The sequence below is a fragment of the Diadema setosum genome, chromosome 2, assembly GCF_964275005.1.
Source record: "Diadema setosum chromosome 2, eeDiaSeto1, whole genome shotgun sequence".
NCBI classification, from domain to species: domain Eukaryota; kingdom Metazoa; phylum Echinodermata; class Echinoidea; order Diadematoida; family Diadematidae; genus Diadema; species Diadema setosum.
Window position 1 is genome coordinate 32,223,792 of NC_092686.1, and position 20,391 is coordinate 32,244,182.

Consider the following 20,391-nt stretch of genomic DNA (forward strand, 5'->3'; position numbering starts at 1 on the left):
CATTCGTCATTATCGGCTACGTTCGTTATATATTTAGTGTACATATCACATACACGTACACTACACACGCACTGGCTGGACTTGCAGCGTATCGCGTTCATACAACAGTAGGAGCATAACAGCAGTACAGCGCATGCGTGGTTCGCTCGTGGGTACCTGTACCGCTGTTTGGCTTTGGTGAAACCCCATCACCCGTGCAAAGCTACTCCTAACTGTCAGCCCAATTTTTGTAGGGCTCCTTGGTCAGTCAATCCAGTCTATAAACTGTTAGGGATAGTACAGTATTGGTGGAGATGAGAATTGGGCTTTTAACTTTTTGCGAGATACCAAGAAAACACTTATAATATTGTACAGAGCATACCATTTTAAGAGGAATTCAAAGTTTATTTGATGAAAATCGGGTGTGGAATGATTGAAACATCCAAAAACAAAGTAAAACAAAGCGATGGTAATAAAGTGTGGGTCCCACACTTTATTAGAAGAGCTCTTTTTTTGATATCTCGGCCATTTCAAAACCAATTTTCATAAAATTTAACATTGAATTCATCATAGAATTACATGCTCTTTCATATTTCGTAAGAGGTTTCTCATTATCTCACCAAATAATGTTAGAAACCTGAAATTAGGTCTTAACCAAAACTATACGATCCCTTTTACATTCGACAGGGCCTATCTACTCGTCTTTATCAGTATAATATGGGTCACAACGCGCTATCAAAAGTATTTTCTTAGTATTTTGATGAATACACAGTAGGTCTAGGGTACGTATTTCCCTTTCTTTTTTTCTTTTTTTGTTCTTTCTTTCTGGGGGGGGGGGGGGGGTTAGCATAGCGGTATTCGTAGATATTAAAAGACTCGTGTCTTTCAATAGGAAGACCAGACTAGAGTACCGTTTCATGAAAGTTGTCAGTCTGCCAATTACCATAGTAACAGTCAGTGACCAGAGCTTCTCAGCCAGTCAAAAAACGAGGATTTTACTGAAATTGTCAGAGACTGACAACTTTGCAGGGCTGACAACTTTCATGAAACGGTGCCCAAAGTTCGAATTTAGTGCTTACGACCTTCGACAAGATGTTTTTACCCACCATGTCCCTCTCGACCGTAAACGAGTTTTTTTTTTTTTTTTTTTTTTTTCACTACCTACTCATAAGTTCTTTGTTCTCGACCCAGGTGCATAAATCAATGTAAATGGCTATTTGGGTGATAATATAGGTTTTCCAGCCCAGTTTCATCAGACTTGCATTCGATGTATTGATGCGATCATTCAAGTTCGAAAGAATTTGAATGATCACCGAGATCAACGTTCAAGAACCCTAACTAGGCTGTATAGGTTTTCCTGCCCAATTTCATCAAATTTGCATTCGAATCAATGAAAAGGCATTCAAATTCAAGCAATTTTGGTAACTGCTCTACTCTCACGGTTCATTTTAATTCTTTGTGTATTCAATTTCATTTCATGTCATTGCTTTTAGATTGTATTTAATTCAATTTAGAGAGAAATCATTCAATTTAACGACTCAAAGTTGGCATTAAATTTCGCGCCAGCTGGGTAGACGTTCAAATTCATGCCAAATACCAGTTTCAATTTCATTTACAGATGCACAACTTCGCACTTTGAACGTTCGAATTCAATCAATAACAATTGTTAAGGGCCTTTTTTCACTGTCATACGATTGGATGTTACAATTTTCATTTTCATTTCAAAGTCTCATTTGCCATTATCTTAATTGTATTGGATGTATTTCTCTCCTGTCGACCCGCTTTCTGTCACTTTCAATTCATCCCTAACAGTATGGATGTAACATTATCAGGAAATAGTCATATCCCAGAATATCGTATAGGGGTCCTACACGTCCAAATCAATATTGATCAATTTTTATTCCATTCCTTAGTTCCCCGTGTCCATATCATAAGTTGCCGCAATCGGATCAGCTGTAGATAGACCTATATATTTCAACAAAGGGTTATATCGCCAGCTTTGCTGGTTGTCAAGGTACTGCTTCATCCACTAAATCTGTCCGTATTCGAAATGCTAGCACATACTTTGTATTGTATAGTAGCGGCTAAAATCGTATATGAATAAAGTGTAAATGTATGTGTTTGAAAGTGGGGTTATACGAGTTATTAGCTAGTATGAGTAAAAAAAAAAAATCACATTTTAAGGTATATTAAGTTTGTATATTCAAACAGGTGAGTGACTACAAAGAATAAAAGCAACAACGAAAAAGATTGCCCATACTTTGGAGTTGTTTGCCTTATCGTGAATTTGAATCCATTAACGCTCTCCACGGCTCACCGCGGCGGTGCTGATGCGAATTTGAATGCGTTGCACTTGCATTTTTAATTTGATTGCCCTTTTTACACCCTTGTGTGAGAAACTCATGAAATCGCATGCTGATGAAATTTAATTTCATTAACTAATTACCTTTTTGAATGTCGATCCGGTGATCATTCAAATTCACTCGAACTTGAATAGGCCTATGCATTCATTCATGCACGACTTAGGCGGCTGCTCGAGTACCGGTATACTTAATCAGGGCCCTGAAAAAGTTATAAGATCAAATATAAGTCAGAAAATCAAACATAAGTCTCTGAATACTCAATTCTGATTGGCTGATACCTGACTTTTATTTGATTTTATGACTTAATATGTTTGATTGCAACTTTTTATGCAACAGGACCCATCAGATTACATACAAGTAAATATCTTGAATCATGGACAGAACTGTAGTATGCCTAACGGGTAGCTGAAGCATAACGGGCCTATAAGGCCTAGATCTATATCATCTGTCAATATACTCATAGAAAAAAAAAAAAACAGATCTACGGCTGGGTCGACCAACGAACTAATGTATAGGCTTCCTTAAAGATACAAGAATTAAAAAAAATACCATGCGGAGAGGTCCATGATAATTGAAAGAGAATCTATGACCATCTCCATAAGTGTTATATCAATTTATTGCTGATATAATAAATAAAGAGAAACTGCTTAAGAAAATACATCAAATGCACCTATATATGATTGAAACTTTGAAATAAAGAAGACATTTTGTAACGTGTATAGACGGGTATAAATGCGGTATGAATCACATATAACAGACCTTGTTTATGTTGGTTGAATTCGAATGTTTAAGTTCGAACTTGTGTGCCTAAATAAAATTGAACTGGAATATTTTGGGCAAAATTTAACGTCTATCCAACTGACGCGAAATTGCAATGCCAACTTTGCGTTGGCATAAGTTGAATGAATTTCTCTCTAAATTGAATGAAATAGAATCTGAAAGGAATGACATGAAACGAACTTGAATGATAAAAGAATCAAAATGAATCGATCGTGAGAGCAGAGTGTTGACGAAAATCGCTTGAATTCGAACGCCTTCTCATTAATTCGAAGAGCGGCAAATCTGATGTCATGAAATTAGGCGGGAAAACTTATAATGGCGCAGGGCCCTCTAAATAGAAGAGTGGCAACACAGGAAAGGCTAGCCTGGTTAAACTTAAAGAATTGAGACCAGTTTCGTCCATTTTGTGTCCATTTAAATTCGTATGTTGTTGAAGCGGTGAACGATTTAATTCGTTTAACTAGCACCCAAATTAATAATTGCAAAGCTCAAATTCTGATGTAATCATCCAGTCTCGTGTTGGGGCATGACTTCTGAAATATCCGTGCATTCATAATCATATAATAATGTGCACTTCTATTTGGCTCAAGTATACTTATGTTGTACTATTTAACTTCCCCTTATACAGGTATAATGAGTACGTAAATTGTAAATAAGTTTGATGCATTAATTGTTGAGAAAGAATACACATAATCGTTTCATATTGATGTATGACTTGATGATTGATGTATACAGAAACACAAAGCAATTATTAATTGTGCAAGGTTGTATAGGATGGTACTGGTTGAGACATAGCTTCAGGTTTCTTACCTTCGATGGCGAGATCGTGAGAAGCCTCTCATGCATGAAATATGAAAGAGCATGTAATTCCAAGAGGAATTCAACATTCATTAATGAAAATTGGTTTTGAAATGGCTGAGATATCCAAACAAAGCATCGGGTGCAATCCTTATAAAAAGTGGGACCCACTTTTGCTCTATAAGGATCGTTTTGTTTCACTTTGTTTTTAGATACCTCATCCATTTCAAAACCGATTTTCATCAAATAAACTTTGAATTTCTCTTAGAATGGTCTGCGCCGTAACATTAAAAGGTTTATTAGTATCTTGCATAAGAAAGTTAAAAAGCTCAATCCTCATCTCCACCAATACTATACCATCCCTTTAATCTGTTGCGTTATACATTTCGGATACAAAATGGTAATGGAGTTTGCCCATTGATCACTGGAGCCTGAAGCACGAGTTCTGTGCAAAGAAAGCACTGGGTATGCATAACTTGATTTTTATTTGATGAATAAACATGTTTTGCAATAGTGTTACATTGATCGAACAACGTATTACAGAAAACAACAACCAGGGAATCGCTGGTAATAATGATGATTTCGCCGAGTTATCGTATAGTTAGTTGATTGTGATTGGTATTACCCCATCCATCAACATTACATAATAACATTATAAAAATTAAGAACGGTGCTGAAAACATAGATCTATAAATCAGGTCTATAAGGGAATCAAAAGGGATTTGTCGTCAACTATAGCATTATTCAGGATTATAAGAACAGAAGGGCAATGTCATGATAGTCTACATTATTGATTATTCGTGGGGAGGCGTTATTTCTACAGTCACTGAAAGCAAAACATCTGAAGTTTTATATAATCTGACGAGTTTTGACGTCTATAATGTTCATAGTTTACAACTGAAATTCGATGTTCCACATCCCTGCTTTTAACTTCAATTTCAATGACATGTTGCCCATATGAATGCAAATAATGTCCAGCGAACCATGCAGGGAAAGGCCCAAGGAGAGATTAGAATCCAATGAATGGGAATCTTGTACGAATCCCTGCAATTAGCCGATAATCTTGCTATTCACCAAGGAGGAAATAAAGCCACAACCCAAAATCACCGCAGTATCGGCAGAGAAAAGGGGGCTTACGGTTTCACTTGACGTACAAGAAAAGAGGTGGCCCACTAATCTCTTTTTTTTTTTTTAGTTTAGGGATCAGTGAGGTGGCTGTGTTGTGTTGAATGCTGGCAATTATTCAGCTGAGAGGGCGGTATTAATGAACAGCGCACCATGAGCCAGAGACCCCAGATGCAAGGATTCTACAACCAGGAACGGAGGTGGACCTTTCCACCTCCCTGCTACAACACGCCATTGCCGTAGATTATCAGAGATAGAATCTCCTGGCATATTATATGGCACTGTAACGTATGCGTACCTGCAGGTCAAAGATGAATATAATGATGGCCCACAGAGAGAAAAGACAATCACTGACTGAGCTTCACACACACACACACACACACACACACACACACACACACACACACACACACACACTCACACTTTTTTGATTTTCCTTGATCTTTGATTTCATTCATATCATTCATGAATAAACCATTCTGGGTGTGACATGAACAAAAACAATACAAATACAATTCAAAACACAAACAAATCAATTTTTTCAATTCATACTGCAAATAATCTCTCTTACACACACGCACACACACACACACATATTCATTCATTCATTCAAGAACTACATTTCACTTTCTCATCCACCTACATTCTCTCCCTCTGTCTCCTGTATCTATCTGAATATCCATCTGCCTGTATGTATTTATCTATCCATCCATCCGTCTATCTATCTATTCATCGATCGCCCTATCAATCTATCCATCCATCTATCCATTCATCCATCCATCTATCTACCTACTACGAGTATCCAACGTTTATCTCTCTCACCACTGGGTCCTCTTCAATCATGAGGAATGCTGCCATTATATGGTAATAGTCTTAATTTTCATTACATCAATAGAGTCTCGACTTGATTAGACTCAATTACAGCCCAACATTAATTTTGTAGTGACCCCTATTTGACATTCCGCTGACATCATCCGATTAATAAAACACGGACGTGGGATGCTTAATGTGGTATGGATAATAAACTTAAATGAAGCAAGCAGAGAAAAAAGAAAAGGAAACGGGGCTAGCAAATTCCAAGAACACATTTGAAATGAATAAAAAGATAACGCGCGAAGGAGCTTTCGAAAGGTTGATTATGCACTTAAAAGAGTGTGTAAGTGATAGAGAATCATGTCGGCGGTAGTGAGGTAGGGTCGCCCTTACGAAACGTTAACTATCCGTTTACCATGTAGGTCTTACGGGGGGGGGGGGGTAGAAAAGCAGGGATGTTTGATAGGAGTCCCGTTTTCCTTGTTTGTGTGGCCTGGTGATGTAAAATGCAAATCCTTTGAGTTTTCATTACTAAAGGATATCGGACATTTTGATCAATCTTAGCCCAAGTCTCTTCCTTAATAGCTGTGATTTTTAACATGACCATAATAATGCATATCACTACAAAGAAAAAGAACGCAATAAACGAAAGAGGAGAATGCTCAGTTATCTAAAACATGATACACCAATGATATACATCATATAACTACAGTTACAAGTTTATCTTTTGCGTACAGTGTATTGACATTCTCGAATATATGTCTTGATGTGTTGTCCTTTTTAATATGTAGCGGAGGGATCCACACCGCGTCAAACACAGTTTATTTATAAAAAGATACAGGCACACAAAAAGAATAGTACCTTTTATTATTATCAGTTGATTGTGTGTGTGTGTGTGTGTGTGTGTGTGTGTGTGTGTGTGTGTGTGTGTGTGTGTGTGTGTGTGTGTGTGTGTGTGTGTGTGTGTGTGTGTGTGTGTGTGTGTGTGTGTGTGTGTGTGTGTGACAGTGACTGACATGGACCTAATTTGGCATCTTTATGGCGACTTCACGTTACGAAGTGCGATTATGGTCTGCAGTGTGCATGGCTACGTGATTACTATACTTTTTACCGAAGAGATCGCACTGCATATAGTTGAGAGTTTTCACTCTAACATTTGGAAATAATAAACTACATACACTTTGAATGAAAAGCGACACCAGGCTATAGCGAAATGCGTAGAAATATTGTTAATCATCAACTGTAAATTTTTCTTCTCATTACTTTTCTGTATCGCGTGTACTATCTCCTTCTATGTACGAAAATACTGGCTGTCCGATACACTGATCCATAGTCCACTTGTTTAAATCAACAAGTTTTTGGTAATCTCACCCCCACCCCACCAGCTCCCACCGATCATTTTTTATAAGCAATCCCAAATTGTTTACATTTTTGTCGTAACCGTTTATTGACTTAACTTTTCCTTCAAAAGCTTTTCACTACAATACATCAATGTCTGCTTTCCATTCATGCACTTTACAGAAAATTCCAACACATAAGCCCTACCAAATCCATCTAATCCATTATTCATGTTTATAGCAGACAATTTAGTATTTTTCGCTGACTGGCGGTTATACAATCTGGCAGAAGTTCCTACAGAAACGCCAAACAATCAGGGGGTGTTTCATCAATTTAGTCAGCGTTGACAAGTTGTTAGTCTCTGACAATAATCATAGCAACAGTCAGTGACCAGAGCATCTCAACCAATCAAAACCAATGATTTTGCTGAAATTGTCAGGGCTGACTAACTTGATGAAACACCCCCCCCCCCCCTCCGGATACGCGTATCATATCGTAACCAAGAGAACTGTTTTCTGTTTTCTGTTTTCTTTTTGTTTGATTTTACTTACATAAGATATGTAAAGAATCACTAACATAGTGTTTGTCACATTCCGCTATTATCAACTGTGATATACAGGGTAGATACATGCTTGCCCAAGTGGCCTTGATGAATGAATTAGAATTTTCTGTGTACATTTCAGAGAACTCTAGAGTTCTGTAGTACATTTCCAAGAATGACTGGAGGACAATCAGATGATAATTCTTTGAGAGCGCCATCTATTGTTCATGACTAGCAGCGCTGAGTCGAATATACCTGGCATTTTTATATTACATTGTATTATTATTAGTAGTAGTACTGTATCAACTTTATCATCATCACCATCATCACCACCATCATCATCAATATTGTACAAATATACTCTGCCTTGAGAATTTCTGGTTAAATTACAGTAGGCAGAGGTGATTTCAAAAAGTACTGTTTTAAGGGGCACAGCCCCGAATCGAATAGTAGTACTACAGGAGGCACCGAGGCCCATAGTCTTCACCAGACACTCGGAATTAGACAGAGTATAATCTGTTTATATTTTGGATTAATAATTTAGATAAAAGAAAGGGAAAATGAGGCAAAAAATTCGTGTGCATGATGAATGCGATGTTGTGGAGGGATCTGACCGTGCGAAGCAGGAAACGGTGTCACGCACGAAGCAACGCGCGATGACGAATCACAAGTGCTTTGTGATGTAACAAAGCAACTGTGACATCACAAAGCAATTCTGACATCGCGCACTACTTCATCTTCCGTCACTTTGTGAAAATGTAACAAAGCAATTGTGACATCACAAAGCAATTCTGACATCGCACCCTGCTTCGTAAGGTCACTTTGCGAAAATGTACCAAAACAAGTGTGACATCACAAAGCAATTCTGACATCGCACCCTGCTTCGTAAGGTCACTTTGCGAAAATGTACCAAAACAAGTGCGACATCACAAAGCAATTCTGACATCGCGCCCTGCTCCGTATGATCACTGTCGGATCTCTCCACAACACTGCCCTGAATCCACCGCGCTACTGCTAAACCCATACTTCACCTTCTTTTGTTTAAATTTTTGATCCAAAACATATGAAAAATATATTCTGCCTAATTTCAAGTTTCTGGTTAAAACTACGGGTCTCGCTGCCTCTAAAAGCAATGTTTACTTCTGGGCTGCTCCCCTCATCAGGGAATGGTGCTATTTTCTATTGTCTCCTCTGCGGCCCATACAGTTTTAACCAGAAACTCTCAAGGTAAAATATATTTGTATACTATACAATACCAAGGGGTTGTTTCATAAGGATTGATCGTAAGATTGGTCTTACGATTGATGCGATTAAAAAAAAATACTCTCGATCTGCTATTAAATCGATGCTTCACATCAATCATAAGCATCTTTGTGAAACAGATTTATTATCAGGACTGATCTTATATGCTCGATTCGCTGAGTTATGCTCAATAAATCGAGAGTAAGATCGATCGTAACACTTTATGAAACATGCCAAGGCATCTTTTTAATTCACAAGATTTCTCCTCTACAAAATGCTTATAAGATTTTATGCACATCCTGGAGCACAAAATAATCATCGTCCTCTTTTCTGTTTTCCCCCTCTTTCACACAGTGACTTATTGTAGCCCGACTTTGGTGGGTTGAGCGTGAGTGTGCATATCAGTGTGTATGTGTGTGTGTGTGTGTGTGTGTGTGTGTGTGTGTGTGTGTGTGTATGTGTGTGTGTGTATGTGTGTGTGTATGTGTGTGTGTGTGTGTGTGTGTGTGTATTGGGGGGGGGGGCAATAATTTCGAGAGTATAAAGATCGGGAACGCTAACCAGCATTATGGCGTGCTTTCCAATTACTGTCAAGTTGCGCAAATAAATTTAGCGTAAGTATGCTCCACTGAATGATGATGTATATTTGCACTTAAAAGTATTCTGTCATGGCGTTTGTCTTCTACTCTAATGGAAAATTTGTCCAATGTGTGTGTCATCATACACTCGTATGGTGAAATTTGTGTGTGTGTGGTTTTTTTTTTATATGTTTTCCTGCATTTCAAGCAAAAAAGCAAACAAACAAAATACAAAACAGAACAGAACAGAACAAAACAAAACAAAAAATGATACTCAAATTCATTGTCATGACTTATACATCAGAAAATAAAATCAAAGTTACGTGAGAAAAAGTCCTGTTCATGAAGCCGTTAAGGTTATTTTGACAATAAAACAATGTGAAACAATGAACACAAAATAAAATGTAGCATAATAACGTACTTATCAGCTCCGACTTATTTTGCTTAAAACATTTGAAGTCAAACTTATGCGAAAGGAAGTGAGCTATAATTATACCAGCCATAACTTGCGCGAAGCATTAATTCGGACGATTCGGCAAATTAAATAACTGACATCATTATAATGTCGTTTAAAAAATAATTTCGATATGCAAATATCGATGATAAGCATGACTGCCTTATTTGGGCATTTCCAGCTGCTGCACGTGCTGTCTTTTTTTTTTCATGTTCATTTGTTATCGAAGTTTGAATTTTCTCTTTGAATGAGTTGTATGTGTTAAAAAAAAAAGAGAGAGAGAAGAAGAGAATAGGATTTTAACCGCCCCCGTGTCAAATGGACTCGGGCCATTAAACATTACCTTAGTGGGGGTACCACTGCCTTCCTCTCACTTTCACACCAAGTAGGCCCTCCCTTTGATCGCGACTCATTTATCATAAAATGCAATGATGCAAATATTTGCTTTTCTCAGTTTCTCGGCGCACTGTCGTAACGATGGACAGGATAGAGTGACCACACACGGCAATATCTATATGAGAATGTCGATTGGTTTCATCCTTCTAATGGCGGGAGGCCTACTTTGTTTATCCATCAAATCACGGTCGAGCAGCACGGAGGGGGGGGGGGGACAAAAATATAACGTGAAAAAATAGAGAATACAATCAAACATTATGAGTGAATGACAATTTACTGTCATCATTTTAGCTGTAATTAATACTATAGTTACACCACATACAGAAACAAGAAACAGCAAATAGAATCCCGAAGAAATCTGCAACCAGAAAATAAAGGGATGAATAAAGTAATGCCAGTATATCTATAGACTACTCGGTCATTTACCTACTTCATAAATACCATTCGCTGCTTATATGATGTATAATCTTCATAAATTATGCAATTTCTTTAGCCTGAAAACCGGAAATTAATATCGTAGGCTACACTGGAATGTTTTCGACAACGAAAAATAAATAAACAAACAATTAGGCCTACATTATAATATCAACGACCACAAGGTACTAGTAACTAAATTCTGCTGAAAAGAAAATTGTCCATCTCGTTTAGATACTTAAAATTAGGGAGTTACGAACGAATTTGACTGCAGGAGAGGGAGAGACTGTACCACGGCCAGTTTGTTTCATTCTCCCACCTTCCTTGGTTTGATCAGACCATGCTCCATGATCAGACCAAGGTCAAGGAGGTACTAGGCGAGTACCTCCTTGATCAAACATGACCCATCCAGAAGGAACATCGTAACGTTAGATGTTTTATAGTCGTAAACTGTGTTCGCTGATGGGAGGATGACAATGGAAGATACGACGGGCTATCAGCAACGCACAGATTCACTTGCGCTCCGCATCATCGTTGCCTGGTGGTGGTACAACGGGCAAGTCGCTCACACACCTAATAAATGGATGCTTTTTCTCTTCCGATTGCGTGCGTGTGCTGGGGCAGATGCGCAGATACCATTGCATCTGTCGTTCGGTTGTGTGTGTGGGGATGAGTTGTGCATCTCATCTTCATCCCTGTAGATAGTAGGTTGAGGGTACTGAAGCGTACTGCTAGTCATCGGCAAAGAGCAATCCCTTTGTTGTCATCCCCCGTAAATCAACACCATCCGAAGGTTAACCGACTATGGTGCTCGGGTCACCGAGGTGGAAACTACTGGACCATTTGAGGGGAAATTTCGAGTGAACCAGAATGTATACAACGCGCCGTTCTCCTCTGACGGACCAAGGTGATTCCAGCTCCGGTGGTAGCTCCACTTCCGCCGCATCTTCCAGCTCGTCCGACCCGCGCTCTCCATCAAAATCATCGAAAATTAGACCCCAGAGACCCGAACTTTCGGGCCATCTTCCGATGGAAACAATTCAGTCATTCAATGCAGCGTACAATGCCGGTCCTGTGTACATAAGCGAAGGGTTAGGAAGTCCAATTCATGGTAGAGGATCGCCGAATTCTAGCTCCAGTGGCAAGTCCAATTCGCCGACGCACAGTAGATCTAGCAGCCTCGGGTCTAGCCACGGCATGACGAATAGCTCCCCGCAAGCTCAGGCGGCGATGCAAGCTGCAGTCATGGCGGGGCAGCAGGCTCACCCAGACGACATGCGACATGCTATTTCAAACAGGGATCTACACATGGATATACACACGCAGTTGAGGGAATATCAGAGAGAAAATGAAGCCCTCCGCCAGGAACTGGAAGGCAGGGAAGCCAAATTGAATTCTAGCATGAACAGCATCAAAACCTTCTGGAGTCCGGAACTGAAAAAGGAACGTGCCCTTCGAAAAGAGGAGGCGAGCAAAATCCAGTCACTGAAAGAGCAGTGTCGAGTAGCAGTAGAAGAAAACCAGGTGAGGAAGGCATTTTTCTTTTGTCGTGTAATCCTTACTTATATTTTAGGCCATGGCAGACCATACCTGACTAAGTGAGTTATCATGTATGGTGTAAAAATCATTTTTAGGGACGGGAGTGTTGTATCCGATCCAGTCCGAGTAGAAAGCCCACACCAAGGTTCAACCTTCCATGGCAAAATTTGACCGCCTGGGCCCGCTTAAGCATAGCAGGTTTCTTCATGCAGCCAGTGGTTGAATCTTGGTGTGGACGGCGTCGAATCAAGGGCAGCTTGCTTAGATCCTATTCCGATCCATGTATTTGTTCTGTAAGTAGTCTAGTGATTGTGTTGTGTGGTATGTGAATGAAAATATTTTGAAAGGAAGGAACCATTTGTATGACGTGAAATTGCATTTCCTGTTAATGGCGTTTTCTTATACATACAACAGACCACCCTTGTATATTGCAATTGACTGTCTTTATACTATTAGTATTTGCATACAAGGTTTTGTCAGAGACATTTATGAGCCTGATATGTTCAAAAAAATGCACACAATGCTGTGTACAACTTTCATACTGTACACATGCTAATGTAATCTGTGGACTTCATTGTAATAAAAGCAAAAAATTACAATAAATATTATGGTGACCTGTTTATCCCTGTATGATGAAATTATGTAAGGATTGTGACACTGAATGTGTGGTGTGAGATATTCTGTGCCAATATATGACTATCCTTTGTGGTTTCAGAATTGTGAAAGGTTTCACAGTCATCATGGAAATCCTCACAGTGAAGTGTGATAGTTTCACTATCTATTCTTGTACAGCTCAATTGCACTGTAATGTATTGTACATGTATAATATTTTGTATATACATCACTATGTATGTAGGCCTATTTTGTATCCCACACAGCTATAGTGAACAGGAAAAGATTCAGCTCCTTTGTTTGTGAATCTGTCCAGTCACTGCTATTGCAGCTGTATCATTGCAAAGGCGACGGTTGTCATCCATGACCTGTATTAAAAAGCAAGTAATGATGTTCATCCAGTTGACCCTAAGTACAGCCAGAGGTCAACTAAATGCTCTTGTTGCTACCAGTGGCTCAATAGAAAAACATGTTCAGCAGTGACAAGAAACAAAAAACAAAAACAAGAACAGAAACATAACAAACAACCAATTAGTCTTAAACATTGGCGTGGCTATTATGCACCAAATTTTGTGACATTGAGATATATACCGGTATAATAAATCATCATAAATCAAGATTTATGGTAAGGTAAAAGTTTGAATGAAATTGTTAACATTTTAGTCACACATCAAGTAAAAATACAAGGCCGTATTGGCAGAGTATGATAATTACTGTATGGTAGCCCTACTACATATCGACCACCCTTATTGAAACCGACCGCGTATAATTCGCGCACTGAACACTTAATACGCACTTCTCTGCGCGCAAAGCACATAAAAATGGATTGGCTTTGAATGTAGATTAGGATGGTGTGGGAAAACGCGATAATTCACTCTTCATTAATGGTTTTAATCAAGGACAAAATTTCGAATGAATATTTTCACCGAATCGTAATGACAGCACAATGTAATGTCTATGGAAGTTTCTAAAAGGCTTCTAAAAAGCTTCGTACAACACGGTGTTCAATACAACTCGGTTTACGTGCATTGTCAATGCAAAATCAGCGGTCGATCCTAAAAACGCGATTTACCGCGGGGAGCTGAAACGAGGCCACGCAAGTTCGTCGGCGATATTTTTGCACTGAAACTTCGAATCGAAAAGGGAACAACGGCATTTGATAGAGCTGGATTTTCTCAATCACGTAGGTCAAGTTTTTTACGTGAATTTCAGTGTTAAATATTCTTATCAAGCAAATAAACATTAGGCGGTTGATTAGTAGTAGGTCCAACCCTACATATTGTCAGGCAACTGGTGTGTATGAGAAAGACTTAGGAAGAGTGCAGGAGATTGGGGTGGATAAAGAAGATGAAGACAAGGGGAAAGAAGTGGGTGGAAAGAATCACATTAATTAAGGTGGGCTCCCATGCATCTTTTTTAAAAAGTATGCTACATTGTACGAAAAGGACAATGCTATCACATCATGTCTTGATACCATGCAAGTGGTAGTCTCATTTCATTTACATCGGCTGGTCTGTTCAAATGAAGTAGGCACCTATTGTATTTAGCTGTTATTTTCGCAAGATGTTGTTTTTGCGTATTGAAACCTTGGCTATCATATGTAGTGTACTATTATCCTAGTGCATAGCGACATTTTTTTGTGTCGTTAAATTCGCTGTCCAAGAGTGATTCACAAAATTCGTGAAAATTAAACCCTCTCGAAAATAGCAGCTTATACAGTATTAAAGCCATGCAAGTAATGAAGGAATCATGACTGTAGTGTTGGCAAATCATTTCACAGATGTCCTATTACCATTTTATAATGCCATTTTCTTACATGACTCTATGGTGTTACTTGCAAAGTACGCTAGGTTGCATTTTAACCCATTTGTTTTTGTGATGAAAAGTCAGTGATGTCACATTGTATTTTAAAGAAAACTCTGGCAAGTACAAAAAATCTATACATCTTGTCTCGAACCAGACTCAAGATAATGTATTAGTGTAAACACTATGCTGACTTCACAGATGAAATTATACAATAGAGCAAAACACCAAAACGTTCATACTGAGGGGGAAAAAAAGTTTTGTACTGACTCCATGACATTAAAGGGGTGTCTACACCATGTTATTACCGACATCAGTCTGACCTGAGCCAATGGGAGGTCATATCCCCTGCTCCGAATACCACACATATTCTCACTGTGTTGTCATGGTTCCCAGCGTGTTCCTTGTTATCACAAGACGTGTAGTGGTATGCAGGATATCCAAATGGTAATGGTACATTTGTGTAGTGAACAAATTGCACATGTTCATTTCCTATGTATGAATGTGCGATCTTCCTGGTTGGACAAATGGTACTTGTAACCTAGGCTTTTCTGGATCATTGCCAAATTTTGACCATTAAAACAAAAATAGTACCAGAACGAATTTCATATTGCGTAGAATTTGCACACAGGCAGAGAAAAACAAACTACATGCATGATGTAAATGTCTGAAAATAGCTCTCTAGCAGATATAAACAGTGAGTGAGAATATGAAACTGGAATAAGCATGTTATGAAGGATATAGGCCTACATGTATACAGTGGAAATCACAGACCCTGTGAAAGCCTTTTCATTGCCATCTTTATGACTGTTAGACAGCCTTTATACAACAGTCAGATGTAAATCCACTGGTCACTGTGTTAAGGTAATTAGTGATTCAATGACAGGAGTTCTGATTGAATAATTAGAGTGATTTGATTACAATTCTATGACCAATATAAAACAAACGAAACCAAGATACAGGCATAAGGATTCTACATTCTTGATGAGCACTACAAACACAATGAGTAGGCCTATTGTACTGAAATACAACTATGTATGGGAAGGCAAAAAAGTTTAAAGAACATGAATAAGTGGCTACCTGAAGTGGAGACACCTGTGGACAGTACAAGTGAAAATGTTATGAGAGATTTTACATTTGTATTATATTCTGCTCATAATTTCAGTGACTAGTATTTGGTACACCCAACTTTCAGACTAAAAGGAATGGAGCTACAAAATATGTAGCAAATTTATGCAAAATTGTAAAATGTCCATTGTCAGCTTGCCACTGTATGTGCGCCAACACAATACACAAACTTGTCCAATTGCAAGTTGGCTTTAAAGAGCTGAAGTTTTTAAGCTTGTCTGACATGTGTAGCTGCAGCATAATTGTGACTTGTAAATTGCCCTGATATTTCCATTGCTGTTTCATAATTAGGGCCTTTCTCATTAGTCTCATTAGAATAGAAAAAATACAGTTATCATGAAATGTTACATGTACTTCAGCTGTATGCTGTATGCCAGATTACTCCAGAAATTTCCACAGTAGTACCATTCTCATTGCATTCAAAATAATGTGTTATTTTGGGTTGCAGTCAGGATCGTAACCCAAATTTCAAAATTCTTCTAGCATGAACAAAAGTATAATGCATTACTTCATGAAATTTGGGTTGTGATCCAAATTGCAATGCTTTGTGTGATTTTTTTTTTTTGTGTGTGTGTGTGCAAATAAATGCAAAGTTGTGCAGTGAGAATGGTGACCCCCCCCCCCCCCAAAAAAAAGGAAAAAAAATCTGCAAGAAATTTTACATTCCACAGTACACTGTGCATGTTGCTCCTTATTATTTTTACCAGCTGTGACACACTGTGGTATATATTGAATTGGTATTGTGACATAATAAGCATACTGTATCATTTATGCACATGTGCAGGGCAACTCTTTGCAAATAATCACAACCCAAACAGTTTCAAAATTCTTTACAGCGAGAGCGCTGAATCAAAGAGATGCAACCCTGATCATGACCCAAATTTCCTGAAATTTTTGCCATGAGAATGACACTACTGTAAAATATTTCATGTGTAACAGAAATAACTTTAGAATTACTGAGCTCATTAGCATTTTATTTTTTGTAACTTTAATGAAGTCAAATGACAATCTACAACATATGCTTTATAATACTAGCTTAAAGAGATGAAAAGTTTATTTTGACATATATGTGTCATTAAAAAGAAAACAAACAGACTACCACTATTACTATTAGGCCTGCCACATTCTGAAGATTGCGCCATTGTAGATCCACCCACATTTTGGTGCAAGGGATGGCACGTTAAGACTCTGACAACACCAACCAGGTTCAAAGATCAATTTGGATGTAGTCAATGATTACCTGGTAAACACCTGTCCTGACAGGGGCTATCTGACTGGAAATCACAGTGGGGTGAAATGACAAATGAGAATGCACCTACAACAGGAGACATACATGTACATACAAAGAGAACAACGTGTCCTTGAGACTCTATCAGGAGCTCCAGTGTACTTGACAACATTCATTTATAGATTTATTCTTAGAAGGAATATAAATTTAGTGAGAGATCGAGGCAGATTTCATTCAAGAAAATCAATCTGGTGTACACGTCGCATAGCTCTTAACATTTGGAATAAAGGCTGCATTTTATATATATCAACAGATGTAGGATATTTCATGTTGTTAACACAATTCATTGCAAATCAGTTTTCTGCAGTACTTTTCCTTCCATATGCTCAGAGTGGTGGCACAATGTCAATAGTTAAATCCGGTTGCATAGTATTTTATGGTAAACATGGAATGACAGGGGAAAATATGTCAATATCATTTCACAGTTTGCACTTGACAGTCATTTTTCAGGGCTAGCCAGATGGAAGAGTCACTTGATTATAACAGAAAAAAAAAGGAATCAAATCCAGTTCATTAGACTGACTGCTCAAAATGAAAATTCAGACATAGATTGTTAAAAAAAACAACAAACAAACAAAAAACAACCCTGCCCTGAGTGAAGAGGGATCTATGATAAACCCAAACAAACTTTGATAGCTTTTAATTACTATACTTCTGTAGTTTAAATGTCACAAGTACTGTAGTTAAAGGGGCATAGTCCGGGTAGTGTAGAGGGCGCTCTTGATGATACTGCCGATCACCGTTAGCATTGATACGAAGATTACCGAAGTTTAGCTGTCATCAAGAGTAAAGTGTGTAGGTGTTGTGATCCGACCACTGACTACAGTGAATCGGACTTCTTCGGACTCGGGAAAGTGGGCCAAAGCGTAAGCGCTAAAGAGGAGTCAATAGCGTAGGTCTCTATAGGAAACTTGCGCTGTGCGCCCGCGTACGCATTTGACTAAAACACAGGGACCATGCACCTTTAAAAAAAAAATTCTCAAACAGATCCTCTTGTGATACAGCAGCATACTTAATATACGTAATACAATGTGCAATAGTCCTACACAGGACAGGAGAGAGATTGCCAATTATCACAATAACCGGTAATTTTACCTACAGTGGTTGACTGGCAGCACAAGTGAGGGCCTTGAATTGTGATTGTGCAGGGAAGTGGATTCCCACCTCCCTGGATTGTGTGAGCAAAGAAGCTGCACGTAGAAATCTCATCAAAGTTTTAAACTACCGAATCCAGTCAGAGGCGGATCCAGAATTCCCGGGGGGGGGGGGGGGGGGGGGGGTGTAAAATAAAATATTAAAGTGGGCGCACTCACCTCCTTTCATTTTTTTTCTATTTATTTATTTTATTTCACACAAAAAAGGGGAGGCACCTGGTGCCCCCCTGGATCCGCCACTGCCAGTACTCAATTTCTGAAAAGGTCCATTGTCACCATGAGCACAATATAGCCTTCCTGTTTTTTAGTGTCGAATTGATATATGCCATATATTTTGTGTTATTTTTATTTTTTAAAATTTTGGGAATTGCATGTTATTTGCAAATAAACATGCGAGCATAACTCTGATGCAAACGTGAATGCAATGTACACACTTATATTTCTTTATTTATTAATGACCTCCATAATTGCGAATTCAAACACTTGCAAAATTTTTAGGAAGTCCCGATTTGTGAAAAGTTAGACTCAAAAGTAAAAATTTATTTGTAGGTCATAAGCTGTATAATACAACATTATACTGTCATACAATGTGATTTTTGTACTGCATACATGTAGATCTGGGAGAGGAAGCTGCCTGCGCTGTCAGCTGGTAGTCTGGTTGACATTTGATGGACTAGTATGTTTTTTTTTGCAAGTTTCAGGAATCACTGTTGGGCCACAAATTCAACAACACACGGACGTATTGCCACCTGCTCTTGATCGCATTAAATTTACTTACAGGCATTAGTGCACTTACAATAGTCATGATGTTAAATCACGAAAATAACATCTCGCAAAAATATCTGTGATCTCCTCATACGAGAAAATTTCTTTACGAAAAATGACAGCTTTTACAGAAAGTAGAGAGCTTGAGAAACCAGAATGAGAATGATCGATGCAAAAATGTCCAATCTGTGCTGTCAACGCCTGTAGATACTGCCTATGGACTATAGTACTTTTAGTCTAATTTCAAATGGAAATATGTTTTAGTGCAATTTGGAATAATTTTTCCTACCATCATTTCTACTCATAAAATTCTTCACACACATTTTCAGAAAACATTATTGGAATAGTGCTGTTCCATTTCACAAAATTAATTTTCAGGGTAGGCCTACTTGATACACTTTCTTTAATTTTGTAAACCAAAAAGGCATAGGCTATCATTGATCTGTGGAGTTTGTTCCTTGTGTATCAATTTAAACTGCCTTTCTACCTAGAACCAACATTCTCATTCGCTTTAAACACTGTTTTATTGACCATTTTCGAATAACAAGGTACTATGTCACTGTGCGTAGCATCATCCGTGTACGAGCTACGCTTGAAGCTCTTTGAAAATTTCACACAGTACTGGTTCAACTGTTCTGAATGTTCCATGAATAATTTCTATGTGATTAGGAAAGGTGACAGTGCAAAGATAATTTGGAGCCAATGATCGATTCGTCACAAAAGATGAGTTGCACGGGAGAAGCAACACCTTTTTTGATCCGTAAGAAACTGTCTATTTTATACTTCACTTACACTATATCAAGTACAGTATCAGGATGAATATATTGTGTGATGGATTGACACATTCTGAGTCTTTAAGACCAACAAATTCGATGTGTTTGTTGTAAATGGTAATAAAAAATAATAAAAAAAAACATGAACTTGCTACCAGTCAGTTGGGATTTACATTGTGTACATTTTTGTAAATACTACTTTAACACAAGAATATTGTGGCCACTGTTCGAAGGAATATTATTCTACTGTTGAATCGGATGAGACATCAGTTTGATAGGACGAAGTAGAAACTTTGCTATCATATAAAATAAAATTTGTTATACTGACGTAAGACAATTCAGCTATCAGTTTTGCAAATTACTTCGTATACATTTGTATGTGTACTTCAAGCCCCGATATGAATTGATAAAAACAAAATGTACATTGTAGCATAAAAACTTGTCTTCTGTGAATGCATACAAGTAGTCATTTACATTACAAATACCAGTAGTTTGAGCTTGGTGATAG

General features: G+C 38.2%; 1 protein-coding gene across 3 annotated transcripts in view; it reads left to right on the top strand.

Moving 5' to 3' along the window:
- The first annotated feature begins 11,450 nt into the window (after nt 1-11,450).
- Nucleotides 11,451-20,391, top strand: part of LOC140246271 (ELKS/Rab6-interacting/CAST family member 1-like) — a 125,692-nt gene continuing 116,751 nt past the window's right edge. For all 3 annotated transcript variants that reach the window (XM_072325734.1, XM_072325733.1, XM_072325735.1), the window contains exon 1: nt 11,451-12,345. In XM_072325734.1, coding sequence (XP_072181835.1) covers nt 11,692-12,345 — 654 coding nt within the window. In that variant the 5' untranslated portion in view covers nt 11,451-11,691. The remainder of the gene's footprint in view (nt 12,346-20,391) is intronic.